The 14,380-nt window shown below is 44.6% G+C and overlaps 1 protein-coding gene across 1 annotated transcript in view; it reads right to left on the reverse strand.

Annotated features, from left to right (window-relative positions):
• Nucleotides 1-2,041: 2,041 nt before the first annotated feature.
• LOC124275355 (transmembrane protein 131-like) overlaps nucleotides 2,042-14,380 on the reverse strand; it is a gene marked incomplete at its 5' end in the record, with an annotated part of 42,002 nt that continues 29,663 nt past the window's right edge. The window contains 13 exons of the mRNA XM_046710867.1: nucleotides 2,042-3,313; nucleotides 4,178-4,336; nucleotides 4,646-4,764; nucleotides 4,880-4,990; nucleotides 5,273-5,382; nucleotides 5,900-5,982; nucleotides 6,108-6,115; nucleotides 6,216-6,494; nucleotides 11,240-11,355; nucleotides 11,596-11,810; nucleotides 12,457-12,683; nucleotides 13,026-13,576; nucleotides 14,013-14,214. Coding sequence (XP_046566823.1) covers nucleotides 3,164-3,313; nucleotides 4,178-4,336; nucleotides 4,646-4,764; nucleotides 4,880-4,990; nucleotides 5,273-5,382; nucleotides 5,900-5,982; nucleotides 6,108-6,115; nucleotides 6,216-6,494; nucleotides 11,240-11,355; nucleotides 11,596-11,810; nucleotides 12,457-12,683; nucleotides 13,026-13,576; nucleotides 14,013-14,214 — 2,330 coding nt within the window. The remainder of the gene's footprint in view (nucleotides 3,314-4,177; nucleotides 4,337-4,645; nucleotides 4,765-4,879; nucleotides 4,991-5,272; nucleotides 5,383-5,899; nucleotides 5,983-6,107; nucleotides 6,116-6,215; nucleotides 6,495-11,239; nucleotides 11,356-11,595; nucleotides 11,811-12,456; nucleotides 12,684-13,025; nucleotides 13,577-14,012; nucleotides 14,215-14,380) is intronic.

Below are 14,380 nucleotides of genomic sequence, written 5' to 3' on the forward strand. Positions count from 1 at the left end.
CCAAACAAGAAAATATGTATGTTCCCAGTAACCAGACCAAATAAACGTATCACTTGCAGCCAGAACTTGTAATTAGTTGTACTTAAGCTTATAGTTTTTTGAAGGAAACTCTCCTCAACTCTGTATACCAATCAAGTTACCCGAAACACAAATATTTCTAAATTTTGCCCAAACACTTCCTTTAAAATTACTCCTGGTAAAATCGAACACAAAATAGGAAATTAACATTTATCCTTTATGACAGAAACAAAACTAAATGTTTATCAACTGCTTTAAAAAGAATGTTTTCTATACATAAGTGACCAATGAAAGCAAGTGGGAGGCTATACAAAGCTTGTGCAACACAGCACGACCTGTAGCTATTGTCAGTCACAAACTGAAGCAACCTGTGATCTATGTGCCCAAGCTGGGTCCTACTGATATGTAACACAATGCTGCGCCAGGCATCACTATCTAGGTCTCTAGCAATAACAAAGTATTCATCAGTGTCAGTAAAATAGCATCACATTAAAACTAACCACTTCTCAACTTGAAGAACAGTACACATGCCGTTAAAGAAGCAGGACACATCAACTGTCATGGTATTACAATGTATCTATGGACGAGGGATATACCCTGCTGGTTTAACAAGGTAACTTGAGTATCAGAGAGGCTACAACGTACACACAACAACAGGGACATGTATGGGTTGGAGCTCACACTGCCAGCTGCACTCACATTTCTAAAGAGAGCTTTATTCACGTCTAAATAGGCCTGCATACAAGGTTCTAGAAACAGGCCATAGAATAATCTTGTTAAAAGCATAATGTACACTATTATAGTCAAATACGAACACTTGAACCAGTTTTGACTTGAACATTTTGAAAATTCCAATTTTTAAGAATATGAAATGCTTTGATGCAACAAAATTGATAAACTTATGGATGTTGCAAACAAGGGCTTCTGTCCCTGCATCAGCTGTTCCTCAGTGGAGCTCTGAACCAACACAGTCACGTCAATAATCAAGTCTTGTCTCCTCCTCCACACCGACAGGCAGACAGGAGATGGCAGCCACTGTGTAAGTATATTCGAATTTCACCGCTTTAAACACTTTATGTGATTGTATAAACAGTGTGAATAAAGGTTACCACACAGAACATACTGCTCTTGGTACAACCTGCCACTGTCTGGTGAGGAGGGTGTATGTTAAGGTCAAGGAGGCTCCGTCATCAACCCATACAAGATGAGGACAACCAGGGGAGGCAACTCCAGAATCAGGTGATTGTCACAGTTGTGGTGAGTCTACAAGTCTTATTACTTGTTGTCATACATAGTGAGGGGGTTGTCACGATCCAGGGCCACAGTTGGGAGCCTCAATGGATATAGTATAGGTTGTAACTCCAGCTGGAGCTTCACAGATGTCTCATACAGACTGCACATTGGGTGGCCTTGATCAGTGGGATGACAGTGACCCTTATGGGTAATCTTACCAACATATTACACGTACAGGAAATGTTTACCTGCAACATCATCTGAACAGAGTTCACAGCCAAGTTGAACAATTTATAAATATTCTGTGAAAACCCATAAGGATTTCAATGTTGCACATGTCAGTATTCAGATCATGTACACCACTAGATCAAGGCCACTTGACACAGCGTCTCTCACACACTGACCAGCTCTGTAAAATATTACACTTCATACATTATAACATAAGTGTAGCAAATAAACAATTTGCTCAGCCATTACACATTGATCATTTTTAGACAGCAGTTCAAAATTATGACACTGAATGGACATCTTAGTTTCTGTGTGTGTGTGAGTGTGCGTGCGTGCCTGTGTGCACATGCATGTTTCTAGTATGTCGACAGTGAGCATGTGTGAATGTCTGTCCCAAAATGTAGTCAATCAGCTGACAGCCAATGTTTTGAACTGCTCCCTAAACCAGAATCTAACTCCAAGATGGCTGCTCATTCACTTGTGAACACATCTCATCGGAACTGCAAGTGAAAGGATGTCCAAATGTTTGAGCAGCAGGATAAAAAAAAATGCAATATGCCTCTGAAATCCATAACATATTAAATGTATTTGATCATCAGGACAACTCAACATCCTATGAACATATCCTCCACTGATGCCAACATAGAGTGACCTCCCATACAATTATACACATATACAAATAGTACCAGTATCACTAGTTATCAATATACACACAATATCTGGAGAAAATCTAACACAGGCAATATCTGGAGAAAATCTAACACACGCAATATCTGGAGAAAATCTAACATTGACAAGACTATGAGGGACCTGTAGTAATGACTTTACTGCTGCTACTGGTTGGGTGGTTCTGCGTATAAAATCATACATGAAATAATTTTTGAGACTTGCATCATACCTTCTTTTCATGCCTAACTCGACTCTCAAACCAAAATAATAGAACTTCGCACAGTTAAGTCAATGAAGAAACGACTGTACAGAGTAAACTGGCATATAAAACTATGAAATAAACTATGTACAAGTAGAGCACATGAAGAAAATTAAATTGTCCTAAACACTGAAACATAGGTGATCATGTGAGTAGTTCAACTGAAGTTCTAGGTGGGTTTTACAGGAGGCATATAACACACAACACGAACCTGTCTGCAGGTGGAAGAATAACACGTGATAAGAAGACAACAAAACACTTTCTACAAACAAACCAACAATCAAAAGATGCTAGGTGGGGAAGTAGGATGCTAGTTCTCCTGACAGCTACAACAAAGGGAGCTAACTCTAGGGGGTGAACTTCACATCACGCTCTGTATCGCTGTGGTGAGACTACTATAACATCCTACTCTTCACTAATTTAGCTCTAGAACATTGTGTGAGAGATATGACTATGGTCTATAGGGCTTAAACTAACTTCATGACAAGTACAGAAAATTTATCTCATTTCCATCTGTGACATTTTAACTAAAGTTCACAAATTTGAAATCACTTCCATACAGTAAACCTTAACAGAAATATGGAACACCTGTAACCTGGTAATGGATCTACATGTAAGTTTGGACAACGACTCAGTAAGCTCCACACAGAGATAAAGTGAGTGGTTTCAGCAACAGTGCAGAGAACAAAAGGAGCAGTGTAACACAGTGAAGCTGTGTGAGCTGTAAGGGGAGGTCACTCTAAGTGGTATAACGGTTTAGTTGTCAGTGTTCTTGGGGTTGTCTCCCTCTGGGGGAAGGAACTGGCCCCATCCTGTGCTGGCTGTGTTGGCTGTGGTGGCCTTGGGGCTCCAGATGGCCATGTCCACAGTGGGGCTGAACGGACTGAACGTTCCGGCGTTGGTGATCTAAACAACAAGGTGCATTAGTGTATTGTGTATGTGCTGGAGTTCAGGCTTCAAGCATTCACTGAGGAATCACTTTTTCAGTCAGCATACAGTATGTAAGACACTTGAAATGTTTTGAATAAAATCATATAGATGGAGAAACTAAATTGAATTAGTCATATTTTGATGTTCACTATATGTCAAACACAATGTTCAATTATCATGTAAGACAATGGTATGGGGATCTAAACTGAAATGTCAAATACAGAACTATCGAATACAGAACTACTCAACCATGAAGTATCTTGCCTTACCGAGTCTGGTGTTAGCTGTTGGGTGGAGATGGCGTGGGTTGACAGTCCTACCTGTGGGCTGTTGGGTGGAGAGGGTGTGGGTTGACAGTCCTACCTGTGGGCTGTTGGGTGGAGAGGGTGTGGGTTGACAGTCCTACCTGTGGGCTGTTGAGAGGGTGGAGATGGCGTGGGTTGACAGTCCTACCTGTGGGCCGTTGGGTGGAGAGGGTGTGGGTTGACAGTCTTACCTGTGGGCTGTTGGGTGGAGATGGCGTGGGTTGACAGTCCTACCTGTGGGCCGTTGGGTGGAGAGGGTGTGGGTTGACAGTCTTACCTGTGGGTTGTTGGGTGGAGATGGTGTGGGTTGACAGTCTTATCTGTGGGCTGTTGGGTGGAGAGGGTGTGGGTTGACAGTCTTATCTGTGGGCTGTTGGGTGGAGAGGGTGTGGGTTGACAGTCCTACCTGTGGGCCGTTGGGTGGAGAGGGTGTGGGTTGACAGTCTTACTTGTGGGCTGTTGGTTGGAGAGGGTGTGGGTCAACAGTCTTACCTGTGGGCTGTTGGGTGGAGGGTGTGTGGGTTGACAGTCTTACCTGTGGGCTGGAGTTTCCGGAGTATGTTGGTTCTGGGTACACCACCTCATTCTCCATGGCAGATGGAGAGGATGTGCTCGGGTTGTTCGACCAGATGGAGGTCAGGTTGTTCCAGCCGCTGGTGGCTGAACTTGTCAATGCATTCCAGAAACCACCCGCCTGAAACAGCAGGAGGGATGATTATATCAGTTCACTAGCTGATCTGGTGTAGTGTCTGCATAGTACTTTCATTGGCACTGGGAGAGGGGTGTCCTAATACATTCATTGGCACTTTGTGTGTGTGTGTGTGCATGCGTGCGTCGTGCGTGTGTGTCCCCTAGTAATAACACTGTCTAGTCTAGTCTACACTGACAGATATAACAAACTGTTGTTTCTTTTGGTTGAAATGCGAATAATGGAGGGCAGTTGTATCTAATGAAAACTAGTGGTCTCTGTTAGCTTGTTATTAGTAAAGATTACTGTACTTACATTGGCACTTGGTGGTGAGTCTGTGGCCACAGACCAGGCGTTCTCCAGTGGGTTGTACTCAGAGTCCCACAGGCTGTCACTTCTGACAGGGGGAACATCAAAGCCAGGCCAATCTTCACCTACATCACACAGGAAGATTGACATGAGTCAGGTATAACTGTTTCTCAACACAGCCTAAACACGTGAGAGGTTTCACAGAGATACAGATAAACAGCTAATCTGTTAGACACATACCCTTGTTTAGCATCTTGAGCTGGTGTTCCCTGTAGCGGCGACGGCGTTCGGCCATGAGCTGCTGCATCATTGACGGCTGCTTGGGGATCTGCTCCATCGGGTTAGTGTAGCCTGCAACAGCACAACACATCTCATCAACAAACCTGCTTACACATACCCTGCACTGTATGTCATTCTTCTCTCCAGTAGATCATGGAGATTGGTCCAGTCATGGTACACTGAACAGCATCCCATCTGACTACTATGCCCAAAACTGGCTTGTTGACAAGACTGCTACTTAAGCCAAGTCTAGTTTATATTTGTTTTAGTCGTTTAAGTCCTGTCTGGTTGTTGTATTTCTATTACAGCACACTGGATACAGCCTCTAATGATGTCTCCGGGTGGCAGTCATACCATTGCCTGTGAAGCCGTACTCCTGCTGATCAAATGAATCAATGCTGGCCGTCTGGGATGTGAAGGGTGCAGAAGAGTTCTCCTCAATGGTTGTCAGTCCAAAGCTGCCACTGCAACACAGGGACAACATTAGTTGCTATGGCAACACATCAAACATCAAGGGGAGGGCATTAGTTACTATGACAACACGCCATGAATCATGTGACCGCAAGCTTTACTTTACTCAGACTAGAAGGGTTGACTATGGAGTACATAAATACACTATTGCTATGTTGGAGTAAATGAGTGAGTGAGTTTAGTTTTACGCTGCACTGCTATGTTGGAAATATACAAGGAGCTATCAAAGAGTTCTGAGCCTAAAATAGAGCGATTGACTGCAGTGGTGGCCCTCTAGGGCCAAACCCTTTATGACTGCTCTGTACTCAAGCTTATCCAATTCTGCCGTATGAATAAGGGTACATGTCACATGACCTGACACTAGCAAAATGTGCATTTCAATATTACGTTTATGTGAATGATATAAACCATTCTTCAATATCAGTCATTTTTATGATGAACATATCAAAAGTATTTTAGGCTCAAAACTTTTTGATAGCCCCCTCATATATGTTTGACTGTAGGACTTACATGGAGTCCGGGGATGGTGGCCCTCCGCTCCATGGGGTTCCGGGTCTTGTTTGTTGGAGATTTGGAAGCTCCATTCTTGATCCCTAACGGTCCTGAAAGAGTCAAAATCGTGTCCGTCAACTTCAACACTAACATTCATTCAAGTCATACAACCAGGAATCAAGAAGGAATTGACCCCTGGCATCTCACACACTACAGATCAACTTACAATCTCAGCTGATTTAGAAAATACATGAATACTATGAAGAGAAAACAGCGTCAGTCTGGCAGTGAGACATCCTGGACAGTGAAGCATTGGTGTATGAAAGGTGCATACCTGGGAGACCATTCTCACCAAAAGGAGAGAACCCGGTAGCTCGCTTGTCTCCAGCTGTGGATTGTTTGCCCTTGGCCTTGTTGGTGTTGGAGTCACTGCTGCTGTTGCTGACGATGCTGCTGTAGCTGCTGGAGCGGCTGGAGCTGGTGAGGGCCTCGGGGGAGAAGCCGTTCAGTTGGCTGTTGGTGCCACCATTACTGGCACTACCGTTACTGCCCAGGCCCTTGATGTGCTTCTGGGCAAAGTTCTCTGTCTGTATGGACAGCTCAGTCAGGTCACCTACAGAATACCAGGAAATGTGTTACCATGGCTACTGGTACCATTTTGGACTTCATAAAGAAAAACAAAGCATAACATAGAGGAAGGATAAAAAGTAGAAACAAAATGTTTCACTTAATGCCAATAATAGGATACTGGTGATTCAGACAAAAAAATCTGCATACTATATTTACAACATACACAACTGTGTGAGTGTCACTGAGAAGGACAGTACTGTGATTGTGGGAAACATAGAACACTGACATGACAGGTACAGGCCTGTCGTCACTACAGTGAGACAGTCAGCCACAACAGACAGGTGGAGCAATATCAACTGGGGGTGTTAGTACAGTTAGTGATGAACAACGTTGATGTGATGTACAGTTGTGCTCTAATTCGTCACTCCAATCACAGCTTTAGGGTCACAAGTGTGTGTGTGTGTGTGTGTGTGTGTGTGTGTGTGTGTGTGTGTGTGTGAGAGAGAGAGAGAGAGAGAGATTGAGAGAGGCATGGTGTGTGGGTTGGTAGAGATTGGTTGTAGGCATGGTGGTGGCTGGCAGTGGCTGGTGGCATGGGGATGGTTGTAGGCAGGATGGGTGAGTAGGATGGTTGTAGGCATGGTGAGTGGGTAGGTGGTAGGATGGTTGTAGGCATGGGGTGGGTAGGTGGTAGCATGGTTGTAGGCATGGTGAGTTGTGGTATGATGGTTGTAGGCATGGTGAATGGGTGGTAGGATGGCTGTAGGCATGGGGTGGGAAGGTGGTAGGATGGTTGTAGACATGGTGAGTTGTGGTATGATGGTTGTTGGCATGGTGAATGGGTAGGTGGTAGGATGGTTGTAGGCATGGCATGTGGGTGGTAGGATGGCTGTAGGCATGGGGTGGGTAGGTGGTAAGATGGTTGTAGGCATGGTGAGTGGGTAGGTGGTAGGATGGTTGTAGGCATGGTGTGTGGGTGGTAGGATGGCTGTAGGCATGGGGTGGGTAGGTGGTAGGATGGTTGTAGGCATGGTGAGTGGTGGTAGGATTGTTGAAGGCATGGGGTGGATGGTTGTAGGCATGAGTGGGGTGGTAGGATGGTTGTAGGCATGGTGAGTTGGTAGGTGGTAGGATGGTTGTAGGCATGGTGAGTGGTGGTATGATGGTTGTAGGCATGGGGTGGATGGTTGTAGGCATGGGGTGGGTGGTTGTAGGCATGGTGTGTTGGGTGGTAGGATGATTGTAGGCATGGTGAGTGGGGTGGTAGGATGGGTGTAGGCATGGTGAGTGGGTAGGTGGTAGGGTGGTTGTAGGCATGGTGAGTGGGTAGGTGGTAGGGTGGTTGTAGGCATGGTGAGTGGTGGTATGATGGTTGTAGGCATGGGGTCGATGGTTGTAGGCATGGGGTGGGTGGTTGTAGGCATGGTGAGTGGTGGTTTGATGGTTGTAGGCATGGGGTGGATGGTTGTAGGCATGGTGAGTGGTGGTAAGATGGTTGTAGGCATGGTGTGGTCGGTATGATAGTTGTTGGCATGGTGAGTGGATAGGTGGTAGGATGGCTGTAGGCATGGTGAGTGGGTAGGTGGTAGGATGGTTGTAGGCATGGTGGGTGAGTGGTAGGATGGTTGTAGGCATGGGGTGGGTGGTTGGATGGTTGTACTGTAGGCATGGTGAGTGGGTGGTAGGATGGCAGTAGGCATGGTGTGACAGAGTTGGTGGGTGGTAGGAGGCATGGTGAGTGGGTGGTGGGGTTTGGTTGGTGAGAATGTTGTAGGCATGGTGTGTGAGGGTAGTGAGAGTGTGGTAGGAATCTTGTCTGTGTGATGTGTGGATGGGTGTGAGGTATGGGTGGAATAGTTTAGGAAGGTAATGGACACTGTGGTGTGGTGTGGTGTGTGTGTGTGGTGTGGTGTGGTGTGGTGTGGTGTGGTGTGGTGTGAGTGGTGTGTGTGGTATGGTGTGGTGTGGTGTGGTGTGGTGTGTGGTGGTGTGGTGTATCATTTCAGGGATGTGGTGGGTTTGGGGAAGAATTGCAATATGGTGTGCTTTAGAAAGTTTCTTTTAAGTACAAATTTAAAATTATAAAAAAATTCAAATAATACAGTAGTCTTTACATTCAAAACGTACAGATTTTACTTAATATCTGAAATGTTTTCATGCAATGTGTGCTATAAAGCGGCTACCAGTTGAGGTTCTCAAATCTATTCCCTGGAGCATTATTCTGACTGTATTTGGAGCATGTCTACAAAGTGTAGTTATCTAACCAGGCGTCAGTGTGGCACTGGGGAAGTCCCACGACGGAGGCGCTGGGAAATCTTTGTCTGGGTCACTGCTGTCGCTGGCCGTTGTGTGCAACAAAGTGTCACCTAGGTAACAACATAGCAACCAATCAACATGCAGAGCTTTACACAAAACTAGATGGGTATAAAGCATGTGCATCACCGAGACAGTAGGCAATAGTATGTGTATCACCTAGACAGTAGGCAAACATGTCAATCACCTGGACCGTAGGCAATAGTGTGTGTATCACCTGGACAGTAGGCAAACATGTGAATCACCTGGATAGTAGGCAATAGTGTGTGTATCACCTGGACAGTAGGCAAACATGTGAATCACCTGGACACTAGACAATAGTGTGTGTATCACCTAGACAGTAGGCAATAGTCTGTGTATCACCTAGACAGTATGCAAACATGTGAATCACCTGGACAGTAGGCAATAGTCTGAGTATCACCTGGACAGTAGACAATAGTGTGAATCACCTGGATAGTAGGCAATAGTGTGTATCACGGAGACAGTAGACAATAGTGTGCATCACCTAGAGAGTAGACAATAATGGGCATCACCTAGAGGGTAGACAATAATGTGCATCACTAGACAGTAGACAATAATGTGTATCACTAGACAGTAGACAATAGTGTGTATCACCTAGAGAGTAGACAATAGTGTGCATCACCTAGAGAGTAGACAATAATGGGCATCACCTAGTGAGTAGACAATAATGTGCATCACTAGACAGTAGACAATAATGTGTATCACTAGACAGTAGACAATAGTGTGTATCACCTAGACAGTAGACAATAGTGTGTATCACGGAGACAGTAGACAATAGTGTGCATCACTGAGAGAGTAGACAATAGTGTGTATCACTAGACAGTAGACAATAACGTGTATCACTAGACAGTAGAAAACTGTGTGTATCACCTAGACAGTAGACAATAGTGTGTATCACGGAGACAGTAGACAATTGTGTGCATCACCTAGAGAGTAGACAATAGTGTGTATACCCTAGACAGTAGAAAATAGTGTGTATCACTAGGCAGTAGACATATGGTGTGTATCACTAGACAATAGTGTGTATCACTAGACAGTAGACAATAGTTTGTGTCACCTAGAAAGTAGACAATAGTATGTATCACTAGACAGTAGACAATAGTGTGTATCACGGAGACAGTAGACAATAGTGTGCATCACTGAGAGAGTAGACAATAGTGTGTATCACTAGACAGTAGACAATAGTGTGTATCACGGAGACAGTAGACAATAGTGTGTATCACGGAGACAGTAGACAATAGTGTGCATCACTGAGAGAGTAGACAATAGTGTGTATCACTAGACAGTAGACAATAGTTTGTGTCACCTAGAAAGTAGACAATAGTATGTATCACTAGACAGTAGACATATGGTGTGTATCACTAGACAATAGTGTGTATCACTAGACAGTAGACAATAGTTTGTGTCACCTAGAAAGTAGACAATAGTATGTATATCCGGCAGACTGCAGTCCTGACCTAGAAATATTGTGTGCATTATGGAGATATTTCACAGTAACATGGGAATGCTGGAGTTAAAGTACCTAAGACAACAACTCATAATATGTAAGTTTAGTTGGTTGCTTCTAATTGAGTGGGAGTTTAACAGTTTAGACCGCAGTGGAGAGGCTGAACTCACACACATTGTAGCACATACATTGCATTTGTCTAGATGATGCTATACACAGATCATGGAATAATGGTAAACATCCACAACGTGGCATGCATCACAAGTGAAATATTCTGTGTTTCCAATCTATCACCCCAGTCATTTCCCACATAAACGCTCAGTCACTTCACTTCCCACATTAAGGCCCACTCACTTGTTCCCACATAAAGGCCCAGTCACTTCACTTCCCACATAAGGGCCTAGTCAATACACTTCCCACATAAAGGCCCTGTCACTTCACTTCCGACATAAGGGCCTAGTCAATACATTTCCCACATAAAGTCCCAGTCACTTCACTTCCCACATAAGGGCCTAGTCAATACACTTCCCACATAAAGGCCCAGTCACTTCACTTCCCACATAAGGGCCTAGTCAATACACTTCCCACATAAAGGCCCAGTCACTTCACTTCCCACATAAGGGCCTAGTCAATACACTTCCCACATAAAGGCCCAGTCACTTCACTTCCCACATAAGGGCCTAGTCAATACATTTCCCACATAAAGTCCCAGTCACTTCACTTCCCACATAAGGGCCTAGTCACAACACTTCCCACATAAAGGCCCAGTCACTTCACTTCCCACATAAGGGCCTAGTCAATACACTTCTATCATAAAGGCCCAGTCACTTCACTTCCCACATAAGGGCCTAGTCAATACACTTCCCACATAAAGGCCCAGTCACTTCACTTCCCACTCGTCATTGAACACAAGTCCTCCCAACCCAGTTTGTTCCCAGTACTGCAGCAGGTGAGAGAACAAGCTGACAACAATGACAGTGTTAGTGAGATGACAACACAGTGCCTACCCTTGGAGTTGCTTCGTGTGGTCTTTGATGGACTCTTGTTCTTACTGGCTGAGTCAGCTGATGCAGTCGAGTTCTTGGTCTTGCGTGTCTCCAGACTGTAGGGTAGCTCCAGGGTGCTGTGGGAAGACAGAGAGGGAGACATTGCACTTTCCAGGTTGAATGCTGAGACTTTCTGTAAAATGGAGTCCTAACATGGAGAGTTAAAGGAAGAACAGGTTTCACACACCACTGCCTCTAAGCTAAACCACCAGGCAACACACCTAGGGTCCACATCACTATGCTTCACCACAAGGTCAAACCACTCAGATAATGTTGGCTACAGTTCTCATGTATCAAATCAGCAATTTCCAAGTTACCTTGGTCTCAGGATGTTTCCCCCAAACGTCTCTTTGGGGTTGACACGAATCTTGCGATGGCCTCTTGATTTGGAGGTCAACTCAAACTCTTCCTCATCATTGTAGTCATCGTCAAGGATGGCAGGAACTGCCCGATCCATGGGTCGGAGTTTGGTCTTGGATCTCTTTACTAGTGGTACTAGGGGCTCGGGAGTAGAGTCTCGAGCACTGGAATTCTAGAAATAAGACAAGGAATACCATCAAAATGATAAATCATAATAAATCAAAGGGTTATAATAATATTAGCCGGACGAAGATCACCGTTCCTGTTGAGTTCTAGTACGCCATGACTATAACAGGTCTGGAAATCTCCAGCTATAACAGCTATGGATTGTTGTGTGAACACTGGGTCTAGGACTTGGTGAATGTGAGTAACACACTTTGGACCATCTCATGTCCAGGAAACGTTTTCATAACACCAGGCTTTGACATGTAATTATATGTTATCACTATTGGTAAACATTACTGGTCAGTTACTAATTTATGCAGTGTTACCAATGTGAATATAACCTATGAGTTACTATTACATGGCAATGCAGATCTGACTGTTCACATAAATCAAAACATATTTAAAATTGTTCAAACATATATTTGCCAATCAAAACGACTTTCTTAATTGTTGCAACTGTTCCTCTCTTTCCCATCTTTCTGTTCTTCTCTGTCCATCTTGTAGAATGAATGTAAATAATACTATGTAAATACTACGGAGACGGTGTTGTATAACTTGTACCCAATCCTTTTCAGACAGAATTTCCTCGTAGACTAGCAGTATGTGGGCCAGAAAACATTTCTACTACTTGTGCATGATGGAAGTGTTCCTACCTTCTCCTCGACATCTCCAGCGGACGAGTCAGTGGTGGTGGAGGAGATCTCATCCCGGTCGTCTGTCAGGGAGTTCTCATGTTGGGGCAGCAGGACTTTGTCCTTCAAAAGGTCCCGCTCCAGGCGAGTCCTGTTCTTCTTCTTGTTCTTCATCTTACCCAGCTTCAGCTGGCTCACCTCTTCCTTTATCTCTGTGATGTCATCAACAGCGTTCCCCATAGTCAGTGCTGGACCGACCGTTCCATCATCGGTATGGCCCCTAGTATCTCGCTTTTCGGGGGTCATTAAGGTCCATTCGATGCGTTCTGTTCTGGAATGGTCATATCTTTAATACCCGGTCTCCGGATCTAGTCGGCAGGTGCCCATCAGCGAGTTGAATCCTGATTCCGTCTGGATGTGGATCTGGATTTTTCATTCTGTGTGGTGGTATGGATTTCTCTGTGGCCACAGTTTCCTGTGGTGGGGTTGGGGTTGGGGTTGGGGTTGGGGTTGGGGTTGGGGTGGTTGCTGGTGTTGGTTTGTCTTTATCAATGGTCTGTGGCTTTGCACTGGTAATTACAGACACAGACTTTGCTTCAGCTCGCGGGAACTCTGTCTCTCAACATGAGATCGCCGTGAAAAGAGTGATATTTTTCGTGGAATGAGATTTCTGAGAACACTGAGAATGCTGCCGATGAAAGGTTCTCTACGTGCCTGCTTGTACTCCAAGTGGCCGTTGATCTCGATCATCTGCCGTCCTCTCATGTCTGCTGTTAAGTGAGGTGGGGGAGGCTTGGGAGAGATGGACAAGCCCGCTACATTACGTAAATCAAAAACTTTCCCTTTGTCGAATGACTGCGCTGTGTTGACTCGGAGCTTACGTTTGAGTATGTCTGCCACGATGATCCGATCTGCTTCAAAGTATGCTGCCACAAGGATGCAGAAGAGGAGGAAGTTCATGACGCATACGATGGAGTAATACAGCACGGGTTCCCAGTTGGGCCGGGGCAGTGCTGCAGAGCACTTGGACAGGAGGTGGGGGGGAACTGTTGCCTGTAGCGTGTAGTTGGCTGGCGGACCTAAACTTGTGTGAACTGTCAGGGACCTCCGGATTCTTGACATGGTAAAATCTGGGGTGAAGCTGCAAATAACCAACAAAACCAGTGAGAAAATTATTTGTTAATTCTGTTTGTCCTTTATTTACATTGACACTGTAATAAGACATGTCTGAGGCCAAAAGATAGGAACAGACTCTTCCACTCTTGTGATTCAAGAGGTGAAACTTTAACACAATTACCTGAAGGAACCTCATCAAGTCTTGTGATTGAGGGAACAAGTGAGTGATTTACTACGATTACATATAGCTAAAAGTGATACCCATCTTACATGTGTAGTATTTGTTTAAAGCCAAGAGCAGGGGTGTGGTGCTGACAAAGCAAGGTCACTGGGAATCTTTCACACCTCACTGATGCATCAGTGCTCATACTGCCCAATACCACAGCAGAGAAAGATTGACACTGGTGACCTGATGATGAGACCAGCTCTACACAGGATCTTCAGCATGCAGATGTACTTACGCAATATCTATTTTTCTGCTTGTATTTGGTGGCATTTCAAATCCTTCACAGTCTAAAATTTTGAAACCATAGCCTTCACAGGGTGAGTCATTGATGCTGAATCCCTGGACGTAGAACGGTAGTTCCCCCGTGTTCCGCAGTGTGAATGTCCTCCTCACGGTAAAATGTGGCACCATGCTCTTGCTGGGCTTTTTCTCTGAAACTGCAGTAACCATGGTAACACCTTAATGAATGTAGTTGATAAGCCATTAGAAAGACATGAAATCCTGGCACCACACATTCAACTAAAGAACAATAATATTTTAAAAAACATGTAATATTTAGAGTAAAATTGATATTTTATACTTATCCTGACTCATGCTCTTTTG

This window comes from Haliotis rubra, unplaced genomic scaffold (genome assembly GCF_003918875.1).
Source record: "Haliotis rubra isolate DU_JTF1 unplaced genomic scaffold, ASM391887v1 Scf1046, whole genome shotgun sequence".
NCBI classification, from domain to species: domain Eukaryota; kingdom Metazoa; phylum Mollusca; class Gastropoda; order Lepetellida; family Haliotidae; genus Haliotis; species Haliotis rubra.